The sequence below is a fragment of the Aulonocara sp. 'chitande type north' Nkhata Bay genome, linkage group LG22, assembly GCF_057382095.1.
Source record: "Aulonocara sp. 'chitande type north' Nkhata Bay isolate Kocher_YH1m ecotype deep benthic linkage group LG22, A_spYH_male_GT1.1, whole genome shotgun sequence".
In the NCBI taxonomy this organism is placed as follows: Eukaryota; Metazoa; Chordata; class Actinopteri; order Cichliformes; family Cichlidae; genus Aulonocara; species Aulonocara sp. 'chitande type north' Nkhata Bay.
In genome coordinates, this window is record NC_141364.1 from 26345080 (window position 1) to 26372730 (window position 27651).

The 27651-nt window shown below is 41.4% G+C and overlaps 3 protein-coding genes across 7 annotated transcripts; 2 read left to right on the plus strand and 1 right to left on the minus strand.

The window, feature by feature from the left end:
• Positions 1–71: 71 nt before the first annotated feature.
• Positions 72–7001, plus strand: slc6a18 (solute carrier family 6 member 18). The gene is made up of 13 exons (XM_086281369.1): positions 72–335; positions 611–1131; positions 1832–1972; positions 2254–2391; positions 3351–3532; positions 3710–3820; positions 3897–4009; positions 4094–4222; positions 4310–4466; positions 4588–4792; positions 4882–5041; positions 5131–5293; positions 6015–7001. The coding sequence occupies exons 2-13, from the start codon at positions 996–998 to the stop codon at positions 6231–6233; spliced, it is 1854 nt and encodes a 617-aa protein (XP_086137495.1). The 5' UTR covers positions 72–335; positions 611–995; the 3' UTR covers positions 6234–7001.
• Positions 2762–20078, minus strand: tert (telomerase reverse transcriptase). Of its 3 annotated transcripts, none has more exons than XM_086281367.1 (18): positions 20030–20078; positions 17425–18700; positions 17148–17337; positions 16901–17054; positions 16643–16810; positions 16345–16506; positions 15291–15392; positions 15120–15205; positions 14922–15038; positions 14707–14778; positions 14226–14414; positions 13867–13993; positions 11619–11680; positions 10642–10766; positions 8407–8544; positions 7064–7226; positions 3740–6254; positions 2762–3542 (listed from the first exon to the last, which is right to left on the minus strand). In XM_086281367.1, exons 1-16 carry the CDS (start codon positions 20033–20035, stop codon positions 7123–7125), a joined length of 3078 nt encoding a protein of 1025 aa, XP_086137493.1. In that variant the 5' UTR covers positions 20036–20078; the 3' UTR covers positions 2762–3542; positions 3740–6254; positions 7064–7122. The 3 variants fall into 3 exon arrangements, with proteins under 3 accessions (XP_086137493.1, XP_086137492.1, XP_086137494.1); XM_086281366.1 differs by lacking the exon at positions 20030–20078 and adding an exon at positions 19339–19940; XM_086281368.1 differs by lacking the exons at positions 2762–3542; positions 3740–6254; positions 7064–7226; positions 8407–8544; positions 20030–20078 and adding exons at positions 11008–11056; positions 19339–19942 and having other exon boundaries at positions 10685–10766.
• On the plus strand, positions 19433–27651 carry rbbp4 (retinoblastoma binding protein 4). Of its 3 annotated transcripts, none has more exons than XM_086281373.1 (12): positions 19433–19584; positions 21795–21945; positions 22054–22199; positions 22295–22468; positions 22714–22829; positions 25197–25357; positions 25459–25585; positions 25766–25843; positions 26605–26681; positions 26811–26868; positions 26952–27062; positions 27251–27651. In XM_086281373.1, the coding sequence occupies exons 2-12, from the start codon at positions 21887–21889 to the stop codon at positions 27311–27313; spliced, it is 1170 nt and encodes a 389-aa protein (XP_086137499.1). In that variant the 5' UTR covers positions 19433–19584; positions 21795–21886; the 3' UTR covers positions 27314–27651. The 3 variants fall into 3 exon arrangements, with proteins under 3 accessions (XP_086137499.1, XP_086137498.1, XP_086137497.1); XM_086281372.1 differs by lacking the exon at positions 19433–19584 and adding an exon at positions 20186–20487; XM_086281371.1 differs by lacking the exon at positions 19433–19584 and adding an exon at positions 20188–20482.

Genomic DNA, 27651 nt, shown 5'->3' on the forward strand with positions numbered 1-27651 from the left:
AAACTTCACACATAATATCTGAGACACCGTTGGCTGGATTTGTTTTTTGCTCTTTTCAATGCATAAGCGGACATCGCTGCTTAATATGACCATAATATAGGAAATGGGACAGCTTTGGTGTGCTTGATTAGGAATGAATGTTAGCAATATCAGAGAGAGCTAGAGACAGCAATCAAGCCTGCATCTAAGCATAAAAATCTGCAACACAAGGATTCATGAAGTGACGACGGAAATGTCAACTGGCCAGGAGAAAGAAAACACTTCAAAAAATCATATTTGAGGAAGGAAGAGTGTGGATTTGCAGTTTAAATCTCAACCTGAGTTCACAGGTACAGGTAAGAAATGTGGACACAAATTATTATTGACTTTTATGTCTGGAAAAAATGCCCTTAATGGTGAAATGTATCAAAAACATCATTTGATTAGATCGACTTTCATCACTTCAGATTTAGGTTTGCGTACATCTATTCTCAAACTAGAGCACAGAAAGACCCGGTAACCTTTTCACTCATTTTGCAAGAAGATTGTATGCGAGAACAATGTTTGATTAGCTGTTCGGCACAACTCTCCTGATGTCTCTTCCACCCTGTATCTGATTGCTCTGATGTAGGTCGGTGTAGCAGAGAAAAGCATCACCAGGTTATCCATTAATTCAAGTTTCAGCACACTCCCATTCTGCGGGAGGGAGGTAAAACCACTAAATCACCCTGGCAAGTGTTTCACCAAACTTCCTGCTGGCTGGATGTCTCAAAAAGAACAGAATCTGCACCTCTGACTCAGAGACGGGAGGGTCGCACAGAGGATGAAAGAGGAGTGCTGAACATCACGAAGACCGAACCAATCAGGAGTGTAATTCATCCAAAGTACGGAGCAGGAGGAGAATTCTGGACTAACCACAAAATATATGCAATTTGATCAGACTGCATGCTACAATTCCATTAGGTGTATTTTTGTAACACAACTGGAATTGCACTGAGTCTTTTTTCCAGCTGAGGATGGGAAAAGACGCTGGGCCGGAGGAGAGACCCAAGTGGGACAACAAGGCTCAGTATCTGCTGACATGTATTGGTTTTGCAGTGGGAATCGGAAATGTGTGGCGATTCCCTTACCTCTGCCAAATCTACGGAGGAGGTGAGATGCTGCCCTTTTACTCACTTTACACCATCGCTCCTACTGTAAGAGTATCTGTAAGAGTCCTGTTTAATCATCCAGTGTAGAGATGCTTTAATCGGTTTGCATTTCCATTTTGTTTCAGTAGGTATTAACGAACAAACCGGTTCGGTCCCTGAACCTGTCTGGAAATGAATAACTTTATGTATACCTGATTAACCATGGGAATCATTACATACTGTTTGTGAGGAATATATCCACCTTTGTTTGCTTCCTCATACTTACCCAGAGAGATACGCCGAGTCCTCATGCCACGGAGTTCTATAGGAGCCTGCTCTGGGTCAGGCTGTGTAAACAGCCAGTCCAGAAAATGTGTGTGGGCTCTATCACCTTCACATATTGACTTCCCAAAAGACTGTTTCTCAAATCTGCTGAGCGTCTGTTTAACTTTGGCTTAGTCTGTTTAATTGAGTCACGTTTTTCTATTGTTAATCTCCCCTCAGATTTGTTTGGTTTGGAGCTCGTACGGTGAAGCAGCGAGGTGACACGAGAAGTTAATAATTTTTTTAAAATTTTGTAAATATAGTGGGTTTTTCTTTTTTTAAAAAAAAAAAAAGTCAGCCCGATTCCCAGCAACCCAGTGTGTTTTCATTAGCAGAGCTTTGCACTGTAATCATAAAAATGCCTAACTGTAAGATAAATATTTACTTCATGTCTTCAGGTGCATTCCTCATCCCTTACCTGATAGCGCTGGTGTTTGAGGGCATCCCCCTGCTCTTCCTTGAGCTGGCTGTAGGACAGAGGCTCCGGAAGGGCAGCGTGGGTGTCTGGAAGACCATCAATCCCGTAATCGGTGGAGTAGGTGGGTAACCCAAAAAGTAATAGTAAATGTTTTTATGTACTCTACAGTTATACTATTCGAGTGTGTTGCTTTATTTTAACGACATATTAGTTAATCTAAGATTCTTAGTTGTTTTTCAACCCTTTAGTCAACTGTATCATGTACAATAATAAAGTAGAAAGTAAAACAGAATAACCAAAAAATAAATGTTTCTTTTGTTGAAATTGACACCGGTCAAAGATTCCTCATTTTTAAATTCAAAAAATAAAATTAATATCTGAAAAAATCTTTCTTATGTGCAGGCATCGCCTGTTTGATTGTATCGTTTCTGGTGGGCGTTTTCTACAACACCATTCTGGCCTGGGTGCTGTGGTACTTCTTCCACTCTTTTCAGGAACCCCTGCCGTGGAGCACCTGCCCACTAAATGAAAGCCGCATAGGTGAGACAGGAGCACACCTCGGTATTATTCTTGCTTGATAAATTTATGGCCGTACGCCGTGATTCTGCTGCTGCTCCACTGTTTGCAGATTTAATAACAAAGATAAAGTTTAGGATTATCAGTAAAGATTTATGGCTGCCTGCCATGCTCTTGGTAGCATTTCAAGAGAGATTCAGTAAAAAAAAAAAATACTGCTGGACAGCTTTATGGCACAAAGGGAACATTGCACCACAACATAAAATAAAAAAGACAATGATTTTTTTTAAAGATAGGTGCAACTAAGACATGAGATGAACAAGTAAATAGCAATGATGATGCAGTGTTGGGACTGTTGACGCTCTGCTGAATTTGTAATTTTGCACACTTTTAAACAAATGAACAGTATTTTGTGGTAGTTTCATTTTAATGGAGAGACACAATACCAAACACACCAAAACATGATTTAGAGAAAATCCTTGTTGGCAATCACAGCGGTGAGACGTTTCCTGTAGTTGGTCAGCAGGTTTGCAAAATTCTCAGGAGGATTTTAGTTCACTTCTATTTACAGAAACTCCAAATCTTTTAGGTTTCGTGGCTGCTGTTTGGCAACTCAAAGTTTCACTCCACATATTTTCTATAGGACTGAGGTCTGAAGACTAGGAAGACCACTCCATGACCTTAATGTGCTTCTTCTTTAGCCACTGTTTTGTTGCCATAAAGATCTGTTTTGGGTCATTGTCACATTGGAAGACCGATTTGTGACCAACGTTCAGTGTTGCAGCTGCGGGTTTCTCATCCAAGATGTTTCAGTACGTGGGCCCATACATTGGCACCATTTACAGAAAAATAGTCCCAAAGCATAATGCTTCCAACTCCGCACCAGCAGTTATCTTCTCACCAACCTTCTTGTCGATGGTGCTTTGGCCCATTCCAGCCTTATGCTGGTCTACAAAATCTTTTGCGTATGTGTGTCCATGTAGACTATAATTTGGAGTGTAAGAAAAGCACTCCGGTAAATTACTTCTGGTACCGTGAAACCCTCAACATCACACCTGACATCGAGATCAGCGGCTCCGTGGAGTGGGGGATGGTGATCTGTCTAGCCAGCGCCTGGTGCATCGTCTACATCTGCTTCATCAAAGGCATCGACTCCGTGGGAAAGGTCAGTGTAACTACCAAAAACATTTAATATTTAATGATAGGTTGCAGAACACTGGACGCCTAACCCTGTGCTATCACGATATGTGGTTTCTATCTTACAAAACTGTTCTCCCAAGTCATTACATCTGTCATTTCCCCCCAGAAAACATGTTATTTTAATGTTTCTATATATTTTCAGGCTGTGTATGTGACATCTACCTTCCCTTACCTGGTGCTGACTATTTTCCTGATCCGTGCCCTCACTCTGCCTGGAGCTACTGATGGACTGTTGTACCTCTTCACCCCTGATGTGAGTTGGAGTGAAATTTTTAATCTTTTGTCCCACAAACAGCTGATTTCCTAATCAGATGTTATGCTCGTGACAGTGGCAAACCCTGACGAACCCACGGGTGTGGTTGGACGCCGCCACGCAGATCTTCTTCTCTCTTTCTGTGGCGTTTGGAGGTCTCATATCTTTCTCCAGTTACAATGAAGAGAAGTAAGGACAGACACTTCTTAACCTCCCCCGGTGAACACGGGGTGATTAGTAAGCTCGTCTTTCTCTCGCTCTTTGTGTTGTTAGAAACAACTGCGAGAGAGACGCTGTTCTTGTGGGAGTGATAAACAGCGCAACGTCTATCTACGCCTCCATTCCGATTTTCTCCATCCTGGGGTTTAAAGCCACCACCGCCTTTAACGCCTGTAAAGACGAGTACGTAAGCATGCCTATTTTAGGTGGGGTTTTGCAACTACGTCTTTGCCTGATCCTGAGTACTTACTCTTCAAATCTTATCTGCAGGAACATCCTGGCTCTGACCAATTACTTTGAGTTCTCAGACCAGAACATAACCCTGCAGAACTACGATTACTGGTATGAATATCTAAATACGACATATCCAGAGAAATTCCAGAGTCTGTCCCTGAGGGAGTGTGATCTACAAAAATTACTTAAGCAGGTACTCACTCCATCTTATAGTCATTCTTCTATCCTCGAGCCCCTCCATCCACAAACACTGGTCATTTTCAGACATTGCCATTTCAAGTATCCTCATTAGCTTCTTGTTTTTTTATCTTCAGAGTGTTTCAGGTACTGGCCTGGCTTTTATCGTGTTCACTGAAGCGGTGATATCGATGCCAGGCTCGCAGGTATGGGCCGTACTGTTCTTTGTCATGCTCTTTAGTTTAGGTCTCTCCTCCATGTTTGGTAACATAGAGGGTGTCCTCGCGCCCCTCAATGAACTCAAACTATTGCCCAGGTGGATGCCCAAGGAACTCATATCAGGTACTTGCACATCAGCTTGTGCTTTTTAAGTCAAAAACAATTTCCTTTGAATTCCCTCTTTTAAACTTTCACCTTCTTCACTTCTGCAGCGGTCATCTGTTTGATATCCTTCTTGGTGGCGCTCCTCTTCACCTTGAGCTCAGGCAACTACTGGGTGGAGGTGTTTAATGGTTACGTGGGATCTGTACCTCTGCTCATCATTGCTTTATTTGAGATTATTGGAGTTATTTACTTCCGTGGAATGAAAACGTAACTTTTTCTCCTCTTCTTCCTGAACATAACACTGTAAACTTCACTAACAATCATAATTCATATCCGTTCTACGTCTCCTCTGCCAGTTTCAGTGACGACATCTATATCATGACTGGGAGGAGGCCAAACATCTTTTGGAAGGCGTGCTGGATGGTGATCAGTCCTTTACTGCTCCTGGTGGTGTTTGTTGCCTATGTGATTGTCCAGGCACAGACACGTCCCACCTATCAAGCATGGAACCCAGATTATGTAAGCAGGAAAGCCAAGAATTGAAGAATGAATCTACTCATAAGTCAAGATTTTATTAGGTGCAGTTTGTTCGCTCCTCTATTTATCTTCAGAACTGCTCCAATTTTCTGTTCCATCACATCCCAAAGGTACATTACTGGATTGAGATCTTTTAATTGTGGAGACAATTTGAGTACAGTGAAATGATCTGAGCTGTGAGTCATAGCGAGTTATCCTGAAGGAAGATGCTACTAAAAATCAAACTGACTTCTGAAATGAATCCAGCAGCCAGACTTTTACCTGAGAAGCGACTATCTGTAATGTCTGTTAACAAACAAGCAAGAGTTTAAAAATGTCTATCAAAACCTACATTTTAACAAATATGTCGATTAATAAATATAGACCGGCGGGATAAAATGACAGCTCAGTCCTTTATGGGATTTTATGAGCCTGAAATATCTCTTGGTTGGTTTCGATAACCTTAAGTTAGCCCTAAAGCACTAAAACAGCAACCACTGACCAAAGTGCTGGACACAGCAATAAAAAATAGAATTTAAATAAAGTAAATCAATATAAAAAATGAATTGAATTAGTCAAGCTAAGCTAATTGCCTGCTTGCTGGTTGTTGCGCTCTATTTAACCCGAAGAAAGAAAATTAGCGCATTTTACCAATTTTAAACCATATTTTATAATTAAATAAATAAATGTCCTTCATTGTTTCCACCTTGATCTTTCTTTTCAGGAAAAATTCCCTGAAACTGAAGAGAAGCTTTATCCAGACTGGGTCTTTGCCATAATCATCCTCCTCTGCGTGGTGCCTGTGATTTCCATTCCTCTGGTGGCCCTCTACCAGCTGCTTCGTGGCAGATTCAGAAAGTCCTCGGTTGGGATGGAATTGAATCCCTACGACAACGACGCCTTCGTGACTGACACACAGGAACAGAAGACTCAAAGGGCTTAAGGACTGTGGAGAGTAAAAATGCTGCCATACAGCAAAAATCCAGATGTTTATCACTGCTTTTCATCAAAATTCACTAGAATTTCATACAGATTCTGATGTTTACTTGACATATGAAACATTACATTACTTCCCTTGAAAATAAAACAGGATTTATTTAACAGTGACATTCTTAATTTTCATTTTACATATTTTTTACATATCATATATCCAATATAACATTATATCCATTACACACCTTTCTTTGACTCCAAATATATGAATCTGCACAGTTGAACATAGTAAAAATAAAAGAAAATAAAAAAGAACACAGAACCCTTCAGGTTTGTTCATTTCTGAACAACTTTAGCATTATCTAAAGAACTGAGCATATGTGATGTAACACAAAAGTAAAAAAAAACAATCCTTTGGTGAATGGCTCACAACTTCTGTGACGTATGTCCTCACATGCTCTTTATGGAAAACTACTACAAGGTGTAAATCAAAGTCCACAAAGACACACACAGCTATGGGCTGAGACCTGCTCTATTACAGTAGCTGCATGACTTTCAATTACCGATCTTGACAGGTTGCTGTTGTTTGATTGTGTGCGTTTATGACTAAGGTTTAGCACTTAAGTGTTTTGCAGCACACGACTAAGTACTGTGTTTTCCAGACATGTTTCCTGACACTCTAGATCCGAAAGATGTCATGTATTGGTTTGAGGTTTTTTTGGTGATATATTGTTAAAACACTTACAACTTAAGAATTAAACAAAGCAAAAGAAAAAAAAAAGGCTTTTAATATGTTTTTAACAAAAAAGGGGAGGGAATCTAGATTAAATAAATCCATACCTTTAATCTCCGAGTATTGTTCTGCGGTCATGTTGGAAACTGGGACTAGGAATAGTAATTTACGTCTGAATGGCCAAGAAGTCGACTGGAGTCCTGGGGTTAGCGGCCTGCCGCACCCTGGCCAGCCTCAGGTCCCCCAGACGCCGCTCCAGACTGCGCTTTCCTGTAAAAAGATAAAGATAAGAAGCTTTTTATTTCCTTCTTTGGTGACAAACTGTAAAATCAAATGACAGGTGCCAATAAACTGCAGATTATACATGTAAAATGATATGTGTATATTGGCTAAATTAGGTGCACCTCTTACAAAGTCCACATTTAAAAAGAATCAGCCTTCCTGGAAAGCGACAGGAAGGACAGCCTTTCGTAGTGAAATCGAAAAGCTTCATTTTTCCAAACTGTAGTACTTTTATTTTGTTTTTAATTATTCTTGCCTAATTAAGCATCCACACACACATACACACAGGCAGCGGTTATTTTATCCTGCTGTAGTCCTCAAAGGTTCACCACAGCAAACAAATCTGCATGTTTGATATGGGACTTTACACCAGATGCCCTTCTGGATGCCCCTCCTAGAAGTGCACAAACTCGTGACCCCTTCAGGCTGTCTCTTCGTGTCTCCTCCTTTTGCACGTAGGGAGGAAACAAAGAGACTCCTACTGATAGTATGCACATGCACTTCTTTGGATGTTATTTGTGACTCTGCAGCAAATTATTTTTGATATGCAAATACAACTTAATATGTGAGCAGAACAAGAGTCTGCAACTGACAAAAGTGTCAGTGGTGTTGGGGATCGTCAAAATTGCTGGGCTCATGAAAAAAAGAAATGTACAGCCAGATTTTATCCACAATGAAAGATCATCTGGAAAGCATCCAATTGGCTTCAGCCTCATTTTTCAGCAACAAAATGATCCAAGACAGACTGCTAATGCAGTAAAAGCAATGGATAGAAAAAACACACAGTGCAGCACTATCAGTTTTGGATTGGCCTCCCCAGAGCCCAGACCTCAAAGAGAAACAGCCAAGATCCAAAGAAGAGCTGTGAATGTGCTTCAAGAAGCCTGGAGAACTATTCCTGAAGCCTCCTTAAAGAAATTACAAGAAAACGTAAAAGAAAAAAGGTAATCATACCAAATTCCAACTGTTTTAGAATTGCACTTTGTTTTGTCTTGTATTTCCATGTATTTTTGCACATGTTTTAATTCATCACTGTGCCCATTTTCCATTTTAACAACAAAATCTAAAGGAAAACTGAGATGCTCAGACTTCTGCAGAGTACTTTGCGTAACATTTTAATTGCATTTTTTGGAAGAAGAATCTGAACATCACTTTTGAGACTACATACGTTTGTGCAGGTGTGCGAGCAGATCTTTATAGAGAAGACGGTGTTGTGACAGCACCAGCAAGAAGCACAGACAGAAAAGCAGCTCCACTGCTTCGTACTGCACAATCCCCGTCTGGGCCTTATCACCTAAAATCAGTCCTAGAGAGGCAAAGAGAGAAGAAATTAAGTTATTAATGTGTTTGCTCAGGTGGCTGAAGGAAAATGGGTTGAATTTTACATCACAGCTCAGTAACACTGCAGCAATTGTGGGTTACAATCCAGTACTATCCAGTGAATAGTTTAGCTTATCCTATAATAACACATGTTAATGAAATTAACATAGCGTTTACTCACTTTAGTAATACTATAGCAACCTGCTAAAATAAATGGTTATATCAATGCAGTACGTATGCTGACAACATATTGTGATATTACAGGATACCATCAGCCTAATATCCTCAAAATCACATTGAAACTGTTTAAACTATCATCCCCAGCAATTTGTGCGCTGTAAATAATGTTTATATTTATTTAAACATTCAAAAGTCTTAGGGTTAATTAAGCGCACACAACACTGCTGCAAACTAGGAATTTACTATGTGGTTTAGTCTAATGTTTAACTTTCCAGGCTGAATGAGGTTATAAATCTCCTGATTCTCCTAAACGTACCATGAATACACAGAATGAACTATAATGGAAAACAAACGCAAATTACTACCATACATCCTGAACACATGCCAAAATAACTGACAGAAGTAGAAGTAGAAGAACTTCTACTTCTAGAACATCAGAAAATATCTGGCTGTGCAAAAGTCTTGAGCCACCCTTCATATTTTTCTTAGCTGGACATTTTAAGCAGTCTTGAGCAGCAGTTCTCCGGGCTTTATGAAGATCTTTTAAAGTTTTTCTTTGGACATCATCTGCTTTTTCACTCATTTTCACTTCAGTCATGACCATTTTCACAGGACTGTTTCTTTGTTAAGCCACTTGACACTGGCCTGAATCGTTCAACATAAAAAGGGCAGCTAACCCAAATGCCAAATTTTAATAAGAACTCAACTGTAAATTACCGGAAACAGGTTTTCCAGAGTGATTAATCCAAATTTGCAATTTGCTGTTCAAGTTATTGAAGCATTGTGGGAGCACCTTGATAGAAAGTATACTTCTGTTACTGGAATTCCCACTGCCTGACCCGACGAAGCCTCGAACCATGTTAACCATTTGCCACACAGTCACCCTGACGCCACTATATTCCTCGCTCCTTTAAACTGTTTGCACAAGAATAATTAGCACCCCTGCGGAGTGTGGTCTCTGCAGGGGTGCTAATAAAAAAAATAAAGTATGCATTAAATACAATACCATCTATATAATTTAAAAATAAGTGACATTAAACTAGCACGCAGTGATTAAGAAGATGTAGATAACTGAAAATGAAAAAGGATAAAATATAACAGCTCTGAAAGCGTCCAACTCGCAAGTATGTGGGACTCATTAACTCACAGGAGGAGCACATTAACTTGGCTCTGCTGTTATTTGCCAACATCCAGTTTGGAGAGGAGTAAGTTTAACTGCTGTAACTGATCCTGAGTCTGCCGTTTCATGTAATATAATACATTTTTGTATTCTCTCCTGTTTTCATCTGCTCGTTTAACTGGGAGCACTGACATCTCAGGGTGTTAGCGACACAATTATCACACTCTCACTGAGCTTTCACAAGCGACATCACCCGAAAAGGGCGCCCTCTGCTGGCCACGAGCCTGATGCCACTGCTGTTTGCTGTTCGGCTTAAACAAATCTATAGTATGGTAAACAGGACACCACAGCAGTACTCTGAGTGCATCTCTACCTCTAAAATCCAGCTTGTGTGGCTGCTATCTTAAGTAAATATTAAATCTATAAGGAAAATGAGAGGGAAGCATCCCTGTCACCAAAATGGATCAAACCATAAAGTTCCCAGATTGAAGAGCAACCGAGTAAAACTTGAGGAGCAAAAAAGGCACAAAGTAAAATGTGCTAAGGTCCAAAACATTAAGCACATCATAGCAGTGCTGGATTTTTTGCCCTGGTTGTCAGTCTTCTTATACCTGAACATCTTGTTTTTTTCCAACTACCCACATTACTCTTTAAAACTGCAGGATCTTACTTCACAATACAACTTGCAGAGATGCTATTACTTGATTTGAACGTGTTTATATCAAACTACTGCCCACTATTACCAATCAGTAACAAAGTGCTGCTGTGAAATGCAAAAGTTGCCTTTGTTGCTGCGTCTGATGAGCTTGTTGCAGTACTGGGCCATCTCCCATATCAGCTGCAGAAAGAAGACGGGGTTCTTGGAAACGGTCTGACCAAAGGGCAAACTTTGGGCACAGACGTGAAATCTGAAGAGGAAAAAAAAAAACAGGAAGACTCACACAAAAACTGTAAATGAGGACAGGTTCAGTTAGACATTTACATTTAGAGATAAACAACAGGACAATTATTTCTTTTTTTTTTTTTTGCCTGTCCCGTTTGGCTCTTTTGCCATCAGAATTATTGTCTAAAGGCAAAGAAAGATGCCCAACGGATTTACTTTACCAAATTGACCATCCCAGCCTTGCCGTAATGGTCCATTTGATTCACCTTTTATTGTTTATTTTATCTTCACTTGCTGAATACGGGACAGACTTGACTGGGGGAAAGAAAGAGGGAAAGAGAAACAGCTGAGAAGAGGGACGGGGGAGAAGGGCAAAAAACAAAAAACAACTGAATGAGCAGAGAAAAAAAATGCATATATCGATCACCTGGATCACCTGCTGAGAAAGAAAAAAGAAAACAAGCAGAAGAGAACAAGAGTAATAGAATAAACAACATCACAATGATATATGGGAATATGACAGTAAATACTAAATATTAAACATTATTGTGCAGCACATAAGATCAACAGAACACAGTGTGCTTTGAGGTAGGAGCCAAAAAGGGTGTAGTTTGTGTGTGTGAGCACCCTTGTGTACACCTGTGAGCATGGATGCGCTTGTTTTTTTAAAAGGTTCCTTCATGTAATGATCTGCTAGAGAGTGTGGGGAGCCACGAGACAATTATTTCTAAGCTCGGTGCAGGTACTGATTAATATAACCCAGATTTTTACCCAACTGGAAGCGATTCATGTTGAAGGTTCCCAGTTTGTGTTTATTGTCCATGTATTTTGATGTTACAGGTGGGTAAATGCACCAATCTGACACTGACAACAGTACCTGTACGCATGCAGCAGCACCATCTTGTACATGTTCTTGTAGACCGCTTCAAGAGAATTAGTCTGAGGAGAAAAATTTATAGATTAATGTAACGGAAAGCAAGTAGTTTACTAACATACTGATACAAGATTTCTTCATTGATTGCTCAGGTCGGATTTTCCTGTTAGTCAAAACAGAAAGCAGCTCCAAACCCTGCTGCTCCCTCTGCCATGCTTTACAGCTGGGAATTGAATTTGATTGCTTTATGGTCACTTTGGTTTTTCCTCAAAAGTACAATTGTATAAAAAGATGGACATCGCCTCAGTGATATCGCACATTGGTTTTAGGCTGTGCATTTTGAAGGCCCAGTATTCGAGCTTTGACCAGTGCCGTCCTGTTCTGAGCCAAGTGTGACCAAATTTGAGTAAGAGGGAAGGAAAAAAAGAAAAAGAAAAAAAGAAACATGGCAGCGCAGCTTAGCTTGACAAAATTGCATTCGAACAAACCACAAGTCTTCTGGAACAATGTGCTTTAGACAGATGAGACCAGACTGGAGATTATTTTGAAAAGCAATAATCTCCAATTTGTTTGATAAAAACAGCACATCAGCACAAACACCTCATGCCAACGGTCAAACACAGTGTGGAGGGGTGATGATTTGGGCTTTTTTTTGCAGCCACAGGTCCCGGGTACCTTGCAGTCATTGGCTGTATCCCAATTAAGGGTCTGCAGCCTTATGGGCCGCATTTTAAGGCCGATTATGTCACAGCGACGCGACGAAGGTTGTCCCAATTCGAAGGCTGCTCGAAATGCGGCCCTCAAATGCGTCCTTCATTTCCCTGAATTTTAAGGATGTGGCGGTGTAGACTTCGTGGCCCAACATATCCCAGAATGCATAGCGCGGCGCTGGGTGTGGATAATTTTGCCGAAAAAAAAAAAAACAGCGGATGACGGGCTATATTCCGTACTTGAACTATAAGTAAGTACTGAATATTATGTCACTTATTTATGTGCAAATGTTTAATAACGAAGAACACTAAAACATTACTGTTGGCCACATGTCGGCAAAGTTATGTGACGTTTGTACTAACTTGGTTTTAAAGCCTTTACTTTAAAATACACGCCGTCCAATAGCTGACCTTAATCCTACAGAGAATGATCAAAGCTCATGTAGAAACAAACAAACAAATGAACAAAAGATTTTCTCCTTCATTTCTGTCAAACAAAGCTGTATGACACGTTTCCAGCTGTTAGTATCATGGTTGCTAGGCAACCTTGGCAGCACGACGGAGGCTAGACCATCCCATTTTACAAGCCTCGCACTTCCGGCGTTAGCGGTCTTTAAGTACGCGGCCCTTGTGGGCCGTTAAGGCTGCGTACTTTTAGGCTGCAGACCCTGAATTGGGATACAGCCATTGAGACGATAAACTCCCGTGTATTACAAAGTACGCTAGGATCAAATGTGAGGGCATCTGCCTGAAAGCCAAAGCTTGGCTGAAACTGAGCCATGAAACAAGACAATGATCTCCAGGATGCCAGCTAATGTGCAACAGAATGGTCCAGTCGAACATCCAAGTCTTGAAAAAAAAAAAAAAGAAAAGCTTTCTACCCTTTCATATCTGTGCAACACTTCTTCTGACATCCTGCAAAGTTGCCAGATCAATAAGATTGCTCTCACCAGCTAATCTTTCTTTCCAGTAGCCGACTTCGTGAGCAACCAGGCTTTTATTTTCAGTCAAAGCTGTACTACTCAAACTCTGAATATCATGTCATTAGTTTGAACACCTAAACCTGGCAGTATTACAACCTGTCAAATGTATCTAATAAGTACATGAAAAGTTCAACTAATTCTTTGCCATTAGTATAATTATATTGCATTTGTAGAAATTACTTTTTTAAAATCACCAGTCGGTCATTTTATTGGATATTTTGTTCAAGGACTCATTTACCTTGATTGGCATCTTTCTAGCTTGTACTTTTGACACAGACATTGGACATAGCATGCTGGTGATGCTTCAGTGTCTGTATAATATTAACATATACATTTCGTAGAAAGAATATATAGTTTAAAAATAGCTGATCAAAATATCTTAAGAAAGATAAGAAATGAGTCCAAGTTTCTCTTAACAGCATGTTTTGATCTGTGTACTCAGCTTTTGCCAAACTGCACCTTCCCATAATTGTCCACAATCATCAGATCTAAAAGAACGTGTCAATGTTTAACAGTTACGGCATTCTGAAACGTCTTAAAAATATTTTTGTTCCCGACCTTCAAGTCAAAGAACAGGGCATGACACTTGAGCCTGAGGATAGCCATTAGTTTCCTTTTCATCTGCTGTCCTGCAGAGTGGGATGAACCCAGAGTAAGGCTGTAGCGCAGAGACAGTCCAGCATAGCTGTGAAACAAGAAAAAAAGCAAGAAAATTTAAAAACAACAAAACATTCAGAACTACAGAGAGATTTTTGTTTGACCAGAGGATCATTCATCTATGCCAGAATTGGCTCACGTTTATGAGTAGGAACAAAGTTCAGCCATAAACTATAAAGCCTTGACAACAGGCCCAAGGAGACACCACAATATAACACAATAACTGTGCAGTATAATTACAGCTGGAATGGACCTTTCACCTGGAATAGTCTTTATAGACGTCCAGTGTGTGGGTGTCCAGCAGCAGTCCACACCAGGGGAAGAGGCAGCGAGGGGGCAGCATGCGAATGTCGGGACAGGAAGCCGCGCTTCCCGATACCTGAAAGTTCAAAACCACCTTCTGCGGGTTGACTGCCAGACCATACTGTGGCACTCCGGCCAGCAAGATCCTACACACAAAGAGCAAGCGGCATTATAAATGCACTAAAATAAGCAGCTTTGCATGATTTGCAGTTTGAAAAATAAATAAATACATGTAAAAACTCTCTATTTCTCTTATACTGAGACTTTGTGCAGCTCACCAGGTCATCCACTGTCTCAAGCAAGCTGTTCAGAATAACTATATGTGTGGATGCATTTATTTGGGGTTATACAGAAAACTGCAAATCCCATTCCAGTCCCCTACTCCAAAATATATTGTGCAGTAACACAGAATATTTAAAACTGAACTGAAAGTAATACTTGAGAAAAGCTTGTGCTTCATGTTGGTCTGGTGTAATCAGAAGGAAGTCATCCACCAGTCTCATCAAACACCTGCAGGACACAAGGAGAGCAAAATAACAGCCACAGTGGACCAAATCAAGAGCTACAGCACAGAAAGAGTGCCCTCTTCTGCCCATGATGGGTAATATGTATACAAGCTGGAGCTGACTGAAATACAGCGAGGTCTAATGTACCCTTTGTGTCCTGGAATATCTTTAAACAGGAGATTCTCCATGTGGCCGTAGCAAAGGCAGCAGAGCAAACTAGATACAACCGATCCCTGAGGAATCCCCCGGAACTGACGGTACGTCCTGAAACATAAAGGGACAAAATAGACGTAACTGCCTTGATGACATCAAAATGTTTTAGAAAACTGTGTTCGAGAATCTTACTTTTTCCCATACTGAACAACACTCCCAGTTAGCATTTGGGTAAAGAACTGCAATGCCTCTCTGCCATGAAGATCTGAGCAAAAGTGCTGCAGCAAGGAAAAGTAATGCGTTCAGGACTTAAGCACACAATTTGCCCAGCCACAGCAAACCACGCGATGAAGCCAGAGTTACCTGTTCAACCAGGATGGCGTGATGAACTTTGCCTTTTCTCTGCAATGACGTCGAAAAGCCCTTCATGTTGGTGGATCCTATGTTATCCTCCAGGAAATCTGCCTGTGTTAACCAAAACAAAAAAAGACCGACTTTCACTCATAAATAATGTTTATATATGGTGGTTTTCACAGATTCTTCTTCTTAAATTGAGTTTAACTTAGTTTGATGGCCATGTCTGCCAAAGGGTTCAGCGACGTGTTTGTTGACCTGTGCGCTTAGATCAGGGTGTGGCACACATTAATTTCCATCGGTTAAAATTAATTGCCCACTGCTGATCTAGATGGTTGTGCTGGGTTATTTGTTGGTCATAATGTCAGTATAGCTGGAGTGACTTGGTTTAACCAGACATGTAACTATATTTATGATAGGGAACAGGCATACATACACTAACTCCTCCTAGATGCACGGATCAATCTGGATGAAACTCATTATATAAACTGGGTAAGGTCGCAGGATTATCAACATCTACATCGCTTATAACACTCTAATCCTTACAAATTACATATAATATGTCTAGCAGCTGAACTACAGCAACATTAAATGTATGCTGCAGGCATGTTGTTGTTCATAAATACATTTTGTTAAATAATTTTAGTACAGTGGCACTTTGAGAGTCACTGGAATGTGTTGTCAAGCATAACTGTGCCTGTGTTCATCTGACGGTGACACTGACAGTAAGTTACAGTGTCTAATAATCAGTCCGACTGACTAGTTTATATAATGAATATGTAGTTTGCACAGAAGAAGAAAAATATGTTTTTTTTAATTGATTTGATTGGTGCTTATGAGCAGCCCTTTTTGCAGTCGCACTGTACGTAGCGATATAATAAAAATAAAGAATAACATGTAAATTAAAATGTATGCGTTTTAATCCAACAAATACACCAGGCTAGCAGGTATAACACTAGTTTAAGTAATGTGATGTTAACTAATATTACCATAAATGTCATTTTTGGACTAATTAATACTATGTATGCTCTCAGATAAGCATGTTTGCAGATCGGATGGCTACCTGTCTGACAAAGGCCTTTTTCAGGCCTTCGTGTGAGTCTGCCCAGATCTTGGCATAGCGGCGGATGGTAAAGAGTTCATCGTGGACAGGTGACAGGGCTTGGCCAATCACCTCTATGAGTTTGTCATGCGGCAAACTCTCATAGGCTCCACTCACGTCCATCTTAAACAAAGAGGAAAAAGCTAAATTATACATTACCTATACAATATGTCCATATTAGTGTGCTGAAATTTACAGCTGTATTATCCTTAAAATAAATTGAAAGTTCTCTGCCAAACTATTAAATGTAACAACTCACCTTAACAAAATAGAGGGGTTGTGGTTTTTCTTTCTGCGCTGGTGCCAAAGAGCACAAAACTTTGTGGATGTCAGTCATCCCCCACACTGTGGATCCCAGTAGTGATGGAGTGGCACGCACACAGGCCCGCAGCATATCCAGCAAGTCCCTGACATGACCTCGGTAGAGCTGTAGGGAGGACCAAAGAAAAGTTGAAAAACCAGCCCATGGACACAGGATGTAATAACAGACAAGTCTGAGGTAACTGTTGGTGCGTACCCTTGTTTTGGCATCTGCTCCTATGACTCGTGTGATAGGCCTCATGCCATCAGTCTTGGGAATGAAGCGAAGGCGGGAGATGACGGTGCCTTTGGGCAGGGATGCCACCTGAGCTGGAGTCAGCTCCTCCATCTGGCCTTTGGAAAGGTGACCTCTACATGAAAAGAAAATTTTGTTCCTTTTTTTTGGAAGTATGCCTCATGTCTGTATGTATGCTGGCTACTGTAGTAATGTTGTGTGAGTGTACCTGAAGGCCAATTCTTGCAGTTTGGTCCAGACTTCCTGCCTGTAGAACCTGATGGCGTTCTTCTGCCCAATACTCTCTGTTGCATAGAAACAGGCTCTCACAAGGCCTGTAACATATCCATCCAGAAGCCAAGCCAAGAACTGACCCAGGACCTGTGTCCGATACGCAAGCTCGCTGGGTGGAAAACGGCCTGCAGATGAGTTACATTAGTTAGGTCGGGCATGAAACACGAAGCCATGAAAAAAAAAAAAAAAAAGACCATTGGTGCTAACCTCACCTGTTTTACTCCTCTTCAACCAATCACAGTCATTCACCTTTATCTTCCACATCAGTTCAGCCAGTGAGAGCCTCTCAAACTTGCCACTTTGCAAGAAAGTCCTGACCCTGGCAAAGAAATGCAGCCGGTTTTGATCAGAGCCCCACAGTTCTTGTGGGATCACAGAAGAGAGGCATTCCCGGACAAACAGGTAAACCCTGTGCGGTGCACAGTGCTGAGGTAAGAGTGAGTTTAGTTCTCCCTGTCCTGCATTGCTCTCCTCCATTGATGGACATAACCTCTGTAGTATTCTGGTGTAGGGACATCTCCTGTGTTGTTGTAAGAGCTGCCTAAACAGGGGGACCAAGCCAAAGAACCGCTGGGAGAGTTTTTTAGGCTTCCTCTCTACTCCATTCAAATGCGCTAGTCCCTCGAAGAAGACTATTCTTACCAGATCTTGTCCTTGAAGCCTTCTGGATCCATGAGCAGTCTTCTTCCTCCTGTTAAGAAGAAAGCCACGCATGCCCCTGCCCCCATACAGGAATCCCAGGGTACGGATAAAACATTGCGAGGGTGGTAAAGGGGGGAAAATCCCTGTTCTCCAACTAGGACCACCCTCCAAGGGAAGTACAAATGTTGGCATTTCAACAGGCTGTTTGAAAGCTGTAGGTGGTGCTGATTCCACAGCCACGGCCTGTCCTTCCTTTTCAGAGCCAACTTGTTGGATCGCCTGTTGATGTTCTACAGATGCTACTCGCCTCCTCTTTCTTGAACAAACTGCCACCTCCTCCTCTTCTCCAGTTTCCCGTTTTCTTTTCCCTTTTGTCCCTCCTTTATTCCTTCTTTTCATCTTCTTGCTTGCAGGAGTCACAACTGTGCGTTTCTGTTTCAAACTCACTGACCCTCGACAGCTCTCAGTCTTGGTACGATTATGTTTCCTGACTCGCGGCTGGAGAAAAAACCCACAAGAGGCCGTGGTCATGGACACCCTGTCATAGACTGGAGGGCCGCACACCTGGAAAGCACACGAAGGAGGAACTGCCACAAACACAGAGCAGCTCTCCAGGAGATACTGCGTGATGTCTGTGCCCAGACGTGTTATGACTTTTTTCCACAGGTCACTGCCGTGGATGTAGGCAGCACTCTGTGTTACATCGCCTTGGAATTTGAGGAAATCTGCATCCCGATCCTCCTGAGCCAGCGTCTGAAAATTATACCCATGTGCCAAGACATTCCTTTTTCTTTTTCTTTTTAGAGTGTTGAGAACAAACGCCAGTAGTTCAGGCAGACTGCAGATCTGTGGAAAGTATGAATACATAAGAAGAGGCCATCTGCCATTAAGCTGTTAAATCTTGACGAAGGCAAACTCTTTGCTATATTAGCCCAGAGACAAAACAATAATCTGAGTTCTTTATTCTTCTATGTAATTAAAATTACTTCAAAGTTACAGCTTGCCTTACTAACTAGAGCCATTAAATCAAAGAGTCATGGCACTCGAAAGATCCTGAAATGAAATATCCCACGTATAACTTAGCACAGTGAAAACCCTTTCAGAGTATTATTCTGGGGCCCGCCCCGTGTCCTAGTGTAGAGCCGGACGAATATATCGGGCGATATTAACTATCTGTCATTATAACTGGATACATTTAAACATGTCTAATAAAGGAGAAAAGGGGGGGGTGCCCCAAAAGAAAAAAAGAGGACCTCGCTGAAGCTGAAATATCCTCCAGCAGCGCACATTTTACTCCCAGCTTAGTTTCAATGAGAAAAAAAAAATATAGGAGTGTAACATGGTTTCCTGGCTTTAACATTATAACAGCATGGCAGGCAGAGTTAGCTACACCGCTTCAAACGTCCACAGAGGAGTGCGTGTCAACTCCTCAGGGCTAACCTGGGAAATGTACATGTATACTTTTCAATAGGGCGAAACGTTACCTGTTTGCAGCTCGCTACCTTCTGTAGCTCCTTGTCAAAGCACACAAAAACACTCCTAACGAACGATTTGAAACGGTTTGTATCTGTCTGCTCAATGAGAGCTGCTTTCTGTCCCTCTCTGAACACGATGCTGTCCGAAAACTCCTCCAGTGTCTGCGTGTGCCGGTACAATAACCGAAGGATATCCAGCACACCGGACATATCAGTCGCAGACATACCGACTGTGTTCGGAGCACTTGGACAGAGGTTAGCTACTTTACAACTGGATTTAGCTATGTTTCACGTTTTAAGGGCCCGCGTCATGCTTAGCCTATGGGAAAGCGGTTTATTAGAGCCGGCCAATCAAAAGTTCTCATACTAAAGGGGGGAATTTACTGTTGACCAATGACAAACAGGTAAAGGCTTGTTGTCTTTTGGCACGAGTGTAGTGGAAAAAGTGACAGTATCACGTGCTATGAGAACTGCTCACCAGAGATCATTCATTCTGTCACCAGCATTATATGGGCACCACAGGCGGTTAAAGCGACATTTGTTTATGACCTTAAAATTACATTTTAATTATAAAAAAAAAAAAAGACCCGCAAACGAAGCCTTCAGAAGAACAACAACGATAAAGTTTTCTACCTGGTGTGCCTCTGCCAAAGTCCACAGAAATGCCAAGAAACACAATAAGCACACGGGTGGTGTTTACCTTCATAACGTCCAGTTTGTAACAGTATATTTTAGTAAGGATAACAATACATTAGTTTTCTCAGTATTCGTGTCTGGTGTGCGTGCTTTGACGTAAAAATAGTGTCATTGTTCCTATTTGCTATGGCTGGTGCTCTAGGTTGCCATCGAAATTACTTGCAGCTGCACCGGAGTCTGCGATAGCCACGCGCACAGGTGCTGCGCCGTAATTGGTGGGAAGACGCCCCTCTTTGTACTGAGCGCGCGAATGCACCCACGTCTCTCACAGTCGGCTGCTCGGTTAGCTAGTTCTTAGCGTGCCGTTGTACTCCCGTGGTTTAAACGGTACCGGGGGTCTGCAGGCACACCGGAGGACCAGCTTGGACGAGGCTCAAGGGGCTCTACACCTTAACCACACTTCAGCTTTCAGTTTTCTGTCAGCTACGTGGGAGAAACATGATGTCAGACAAGGAAGGTAGAGTGAGTACTTTAGTTGTCAGCAAAAAGAAACGATTCTGTTTGATGCCCCTCAGCTAGTTGTCAGGTTAGCTTAGGTGGCAGCTAGGGCAAGCTGCCCGTAGCTCTTGTGTTTTACTCTATAACAGTCAACACAAGCGGGGGTAATTTAAGAGTGTGAAGGTGAACTTTACTGATGTCAAAGCTCAGTTATTGTTTGGGCACAGTCTCTGAAAAGTTGGGGTAATTTGTGTGTGAATACCGGGCAGAGGTGAAGAAATGAGTTCACGTCTTATGGTAATGCTAACGCTGTAGCAAGGTGCGGGAACAATGAGAAGTTTCTCATAACACTGATAAATACCTAGGCCTTGTCACGTTAACAGTCAAATCACTTGATAGCGAAATTTGTTGACTGTAAAGACCAACTTTTAAAGGTTGTTGCCGATTCACCTGAATAATAAACTAGACTGGAGCCACAACACTGATGAACTTTACAGGAAGGGTCAGAGCAGACTCGACCTGCTGAGGCGGCTGAGGTCATTTGGAGTCCGGGGGGCGCTTTTAAAGACCTATGACTCTGTGGTGGCATCCGTCATTTTTTACAGTGTGCTATGTTGGAGCAGCAGTTTATCGGCAGCTGAGAGGAAGAGGTTGGATAAACTCATTAGGAGGGTCAGCTCTGTTCTGGGATGCACCCTGGACCCAGTACAGGTGGTTGGGGACAGAAGGACTCTGCCAAAATAACATCTCTGATGGACAGTCTCCCACCCCATGCATGTAAATGTTGCTTAACTGCAGAGCTCCTTCAGTGACAGACTGCTGCATCCTCGATGCATGAAGGAGCGCTTCTGCAGGTCCTTCCTCCCTGCAGCTGTCAGACTATACAATCAAAACCGCTCCCAACAAACATAGTGCAAGTGACAGCGCTGATGTAAACCTCTATTTTATCAACCGATTCACACTATAACCAGGGTTTGCCTCTTAACTTTATTTAATTTTATTTAATTTAATAACGGTACAGTACTCTGTTTTTGGTAACAATTGTCCTTGATGTAAATATGTAAAAATTGTGTATGTTTCTGTTCTGTGTCTTGTGTTTGTTTGTATATGTGTCTTTCTTGCTGCTGTTACACCCAAATTTCCCCTTGTGGGACAATTACAGGGTTATTCTATTCGATTAACTGTAACAGAAATAAATCTAGTATAAACTAACAGCTTGAGTTAGTGAAAGCTATGGATATATCTGACAGGTATTTGTACTTTTTATTTAGTTACAGTATTACTGTGTGGCCAATTATCAATACTGGTTCTGTGACCACTTTGTCTTCCAGCTGGTGCTTTTGATGATGCGTTGGAGGAGAGGGTCATCAATGAAGAGTACAAGATCTGGAAGAAAAACACCCCCTTTCTTTACGACCTGGTTATGACCCATGCCTTAGAGTGGCCCAGCCTGACTGTTCAGTGGTTACCTGACGTCTCAAGGTGGAAGCGCTTACACATTTGACCAGTTAATATATCTCAAACATGCAAGAAAGTGGTATTAATGCATTAAACCTTTTTTTTTTTTTTTTTTTTTTTTCTCCCTACCAGGCCCGAGGGAAAGGATTACAGCGTACACAGGCTCATTTTGGGCACTCACACGTCTGATGAGCAGAATCACCTGGTTATTGCTAGCGTGCAGCTGCCCAATGATGATGCCCAGTTTGACACCTCGCACTACGACAGTGACAAAGGAGGTGGGTATATTGATAAAGAGAGAATGTATAATGCATTCACTTCATATTTTATATACTTACAGCTTGCAAACATATTTCTCTATATTTCCCTGAAGAGTTTGGAGGCTTTGGCTCAGTAAACGGCAAGATTGAGATTGAAATCAGGATCAATCACGAAGGAGAAGTGAACCGTGCCCGCTATATGCCCCAGAACCCCTGCATCATTGCCACTAAGACCCCCACCTCAGATGTGCTGGTGTTTGATTACACCAAGCATCCCTCAAAGCCAGGTGCAACAATCACACAAAGCACAACACACCGCTGAAGATGGCATGTTCTTGAGTACGTTATGAAAAACTGGATTGTGATTGGTAGCTTGCTGGTATTAAAACAATTATACAACTTCATCAAAACATAAATACTGGGCGTACAGAATCGCTAGTCAAAAACAAACTTGTCTGTTCAGTTCTTTTAGACTCGCACCTCTCTTCCAGTGTCTCTGAATTGACAGTTGATTTTATTATGTCGTCTTTAGATACTCCAGGAGTGTGTCGCCCTGATCTGCGTCTCAGAGGCCACAAGAAAGAAGGCTATGGTCTATCCTGGAATTCAAATCTGTCAGGAGCTCTTCTTAGTGCGTCAGATGATCACGTAAGAGGAAGTAGTTCTTGTTTTATGAAGAAATGGTGCTAAATATTTTTCTGTTTTTAATTTTTAGCAGCAGATATTTCCAACTAGGGCTATTTTACAGATTTGTTATATTAGTTTCAATCACTATATTTCCAGTACCATAAATAAAAGTAAACTGCTTTGCCAAAAAAGTCACACACACAGATATTTTGGTGGGCCGACTTCAGCCTTCATGACCGCTTGCATTCACTGTTTGGTTCCAATCCCTCGAGTTGTCTGTGTGACGTGCACATGGAAATGCTCGTAATTTAACTATTAAACTGCTCTCAGCTTTGTTCATTTGCAGCTTCTATTACTGTAGTTATCACAGAGCATTATTTCTACGATTAGGTTATTGAACTAGCATTTCTGATGCCAGCTGGTGAATTAAATCATTTACTCAGCTGATCCTTTACATCAGGGGTCTCAAACTCCAGTCCTCAAGGGCCGGTGTCCTGCAACTTTTCTACGTGTCCCTGTTGCAACACGCCTGAATACAATTAATTAAAGTCATTAGCAAGACTTATGCAACTTTTAGACTGCATGCTGAGGTGGAAATTCAGCCGTTTGATTCATGTTACAGCAGCTTGTGAGTGAATGAACATGGTGCAATAAAAGTACTTTTAGAAGTTCATTTTTCCAAACACTTACATTTACTTAAATTTAGCATGCAGGTGAGTTCTATATTCTCGCTAATGAGCTACTAATTTTATTCAGGTGTGTTTGCAACAGGAACACCGGCCCTCAAGGGCTGTGTCCCAAGTAAGAGACTGCACGCTTGAAGTACGCGCACTATGTACGGTGCGTACTATAAGTACGAGAAGTGTGGAAGTGAGAGGCTTGTGAAATGGGACGGTATACGCTTCGTCGTGCTGTTCAGGTTGCCTAGCAACCATGATACTAACCGCGAGACACGTTACATACAGCGTTGTTTGACAGAAATGAAGGAGAAAATGTTTTGTTGGTCATTCATTTTTGTCATGATATCACTTTGATTAGTTGAGTATCTGAGGCTGAGACCACGGGACTGTAAAACATGATTATTGGGCTTCATTTCTGTGCTGAACAGTCATTTAAGATTAGTTAGTAAATAACAATTAGTTAATGTTGTTCATGAGACTAAAGTCAACTCACTGTGGTGATGTAAATATAATATGGCCAATATTATAGTATTGTCAGAATATTATGAGATGTGTGTGTATATCGATCTATCTATCTATCGATCGTCATATTCAGTACTTTTGACAGTTCACTCTTCGGCCGCTCCATCTTATTAGGGAAATTCCACATACATAAATGTAAATTTCAAAACTCAATCCCATCATTTAATTTTTTTTTGATTGAAATTGAATATTACTTAAACTCTCTTAAATTAACTTCCAATAAAAACGGTTTATCATTGATTGAAATCCGTTCAGCAATGTTCAACGAATGAGCTGTCACAACTTTCAAATACAAAGTTGTTATGAAGTCTGTCACATCCCCCCCTTTTTTTTATCCTTTATTTATCCTTCTTATTTCATTGTACTGTATATTGTTACTCTTATTTTCCTTGTATGTCTACTGTACAAACTGAACTGGAATGACTGACTGTTCGCTTTATGGTTTCAATAAAGTTTGGAAGGAAAAAAAAAAACCTCTTCAGCCGCTCGCGTCTGCCGCATTTTGCGGCAAAATTATCCACACCCACCGCCGCGCTATGAATTGTGGGATATATGGGACCACGAATCGTGCACCGGACCACGCTTGATATGTGGGGAAATGGACGGCGCATTTGGAGTATGCATTTGAAGCACACTTCGAATTGGGACAGCCGTCGTCGCGTGGCGGTGACGTAACCGCACTTAAAATGCGTACTTCAAGCGTGCAGTCTCTTACCGGTAATTGGGACACAGCCAAGGACTGGAGTTTGAGACCCATGCTTTACATCAGGGGTGGGCAATTCCAGGCCCCGAGGGCCGGTGTCCTGCAAGTTTTAGATCTCACCTTTGGTCAACACACCTGAATCACATGATTAGTTCATTACCAGGCCTCTGGAGAACTTCAGGAGCTAATTTAGCCATTTAAATCAGCTGTGTTGGTTCAAGGACTCATCTAAAACCTGCCCTCGAGACACCGGCCCTCGAGGCCTGGAGTTGCCCACCCCTGCTTTACATTCATAACTACAATGACTTCTGTCTAAATGTTTTTCCACAAATGCTGTCAGAAACTGACCTTAATGAAATGTCAGGAAGGTATTAAAAAATGTGCACTGCCAAAAACCTGCTGTTAACAATCATTTTCCAATTTGACTACGTTTTTACAAAACTGAAGTGCAAACATGAGGTTTGATGTGCTTTTGTCCCTTAGACAATCTGTCTGTGGGACATCAGTGCTGTTCCCAAGGAGGGCAGGATAGTAAATGCAAAGACGGTCTTTACCGGTCACAGTGCTGTGGTTGAAGACGTCTCTTGGCATCTGCTTCACGAGTCGCTCTTTGGATCTGTAGCAGACGACCAGAAGCTTATGATGTAAGGCTCTCAGTGAAATACCACGTGCAGGTGAAGCACACTTACAGTTTTTTTCAAATGCAGCAAAAGGATGAGCGTCACCCTGTGTCTTGTCCTTTAAGTTGGGACACTCGTTCAAACAATACCTCCAATGCCAGCCATGCAGTGGAGGCCCACACAGCAGAGGTCAACTGTTTGTCATTTAACCCTTTCAGCGAGTTCATCGTTGCCACCGGCTCAGCAGACAAGGTGATATAATATTCCAACACTTTTTAATTGGTATTGTTTTATTAACAGTAGGACTTTTAACTGAGTGCATTTTGTAACTGTTGACTAAATAATCCTCATGGTATTGTTAGTTTTGTAACTGCAGTGTTGTTGCCGAAAATGTTGCAGGCATGTTTTAATCTATATCTGTGCCGCCCACAGACCGTGGCTCTTTGGGACTTGAGAAACCTGAAGCTAAAGCTACATTCCTTTGAGTCGCACAAAGATGAGATCTTTCAGGTAAGATGTTTCTTTATATGAATGAAATTGTACTGAAATAAGGACAGTATCTAGTGGTGCAGTGATGTAATTTTGTATATTTTATACTGATTTAAATTTTAAAATAAAGCACTGAAATAAATCTTATGTAGTATATGCCTCTTTTGACTCAACCTGCTGCCTGCAGCAGGTTTGGTAAATTTAAATATTAAAGTAAGTTAGCAGTCTGTCTAAATAATATATTTTAACTTCTGCAGCTTTTGTTTTTGTTTGTATCCTACAAACAAACTTCAGTGGCTGGGAGAAACTGGAAAAATGCTTTTCTTCACCTCTGAGCTCGTTGAGCAAACATGTTGGTTTGATCAAGTACTGCTGCTAGTTCTCTTACCTGTGAGGCTTTTAATCTCGATTACAATAAGACGCGTTGCTGTTGTGGACTGTAGAAAAACTCCACCCAAACTCACCGTCTTGGTCAGAGCACCGCTTCTTTGCTTTTTGCTGTGTAATGGCTCAGCTCGGCGTTAAACTACGACAGCAATGACTTTGCTGCTGATATCAGTGTTCTTGTTGAGAAAATAGTGGCTGTGTGGGTTTCAATATACACTTCTGCATTTTGATTATTATTAATATTCCTGATGATCATTCCGATGCAGATGCCAAGACGTTCTTGTAATTCCAAAGCAGTGAATCACACAGACAGCAACTCAAAGATTTACTTTTATGATGAATGAATGACCTGCGTTAATTGCTTTTCACCTTCAGCGCCTTAAATTCTGTTTTAGGTTCAGTGGTCACCTCATAATGAAACCGTATTAGCATCTAGTGGAACAGATCGCCGCCTCAATGTCTGGGATCTCAGGTACACAATTATTTGATAAGACCTTCTTAAAACAGATGGCTTTAAAGACTTAGTTGACCCCGGAAATGTGTGGCACAGTGTAGTGACATTGCCTTGTATAAAGTTTAACTCTCATTTCTTCTTCTGTAGTAAAATTGGCGAGGAGCAGTCTCCAGAAGATGCAGAGGACGGCCCGCCTGAGCTTCTGGTGAGACTCGCTGAAGTCTGTAGAAGTGTCGCCATCTTGCATTGATGTATGCCGAAACTTGAAGCTTCTCTTCTCTTTACTAGTTTATCCACGGAGGCCACACAGCCAAGATCTCTGACTTTTCCTGGAACCCCAATGAACCCTGGGTCACCTGTTCTGTGTCTGAGGACAACATTATGCAAGTGTGGCAAATGGTAAGACAGCTGTGACCACATGTTAGCTTTCAATCCCTCTGCCTTGTACCATACGATTTTTAATGCTTTTTGTGAGTGTGTTGTTCCATCTGCCAATTATTTTATTTATTTAGACATATTTTTACTAAAGGTTTTCTCACAGCTAATATTTTTGAGTCTGAATAACTGACACTGATTTGTCCGTGTAGGCTGAGAACATCTACAATGATGAAGAACCTGAGGGTACAATGGAAAGTGAAGCTACCGCGTAACACCTCCACGTGTCGTGTGCATTCACCTACAAGCCTGATCACAAATAGTTCCACTCAGCTACTCCGCCATCCTGCTCCGCTTCCATCGGGACACTAAATGCTAAGAACACAGTGTGACTAAATGTAGCGCTGGCTTGTTTTGGGACACTGAAAGTGACTCGTTTTAGTAACTTACTGCCTCAAGAATTTCACTTTTTTCATTTTTATTTCTTTATTGTTTTTTTCAATGCACTTATGTATAATCTGTATTTTTGTAATTAACTGGCTCTTCCTTGTACAATGCTATATTGTAAATGCTTTCTTTCCCTAATAAAGTGTTATTGAACAATTAAAAGTGA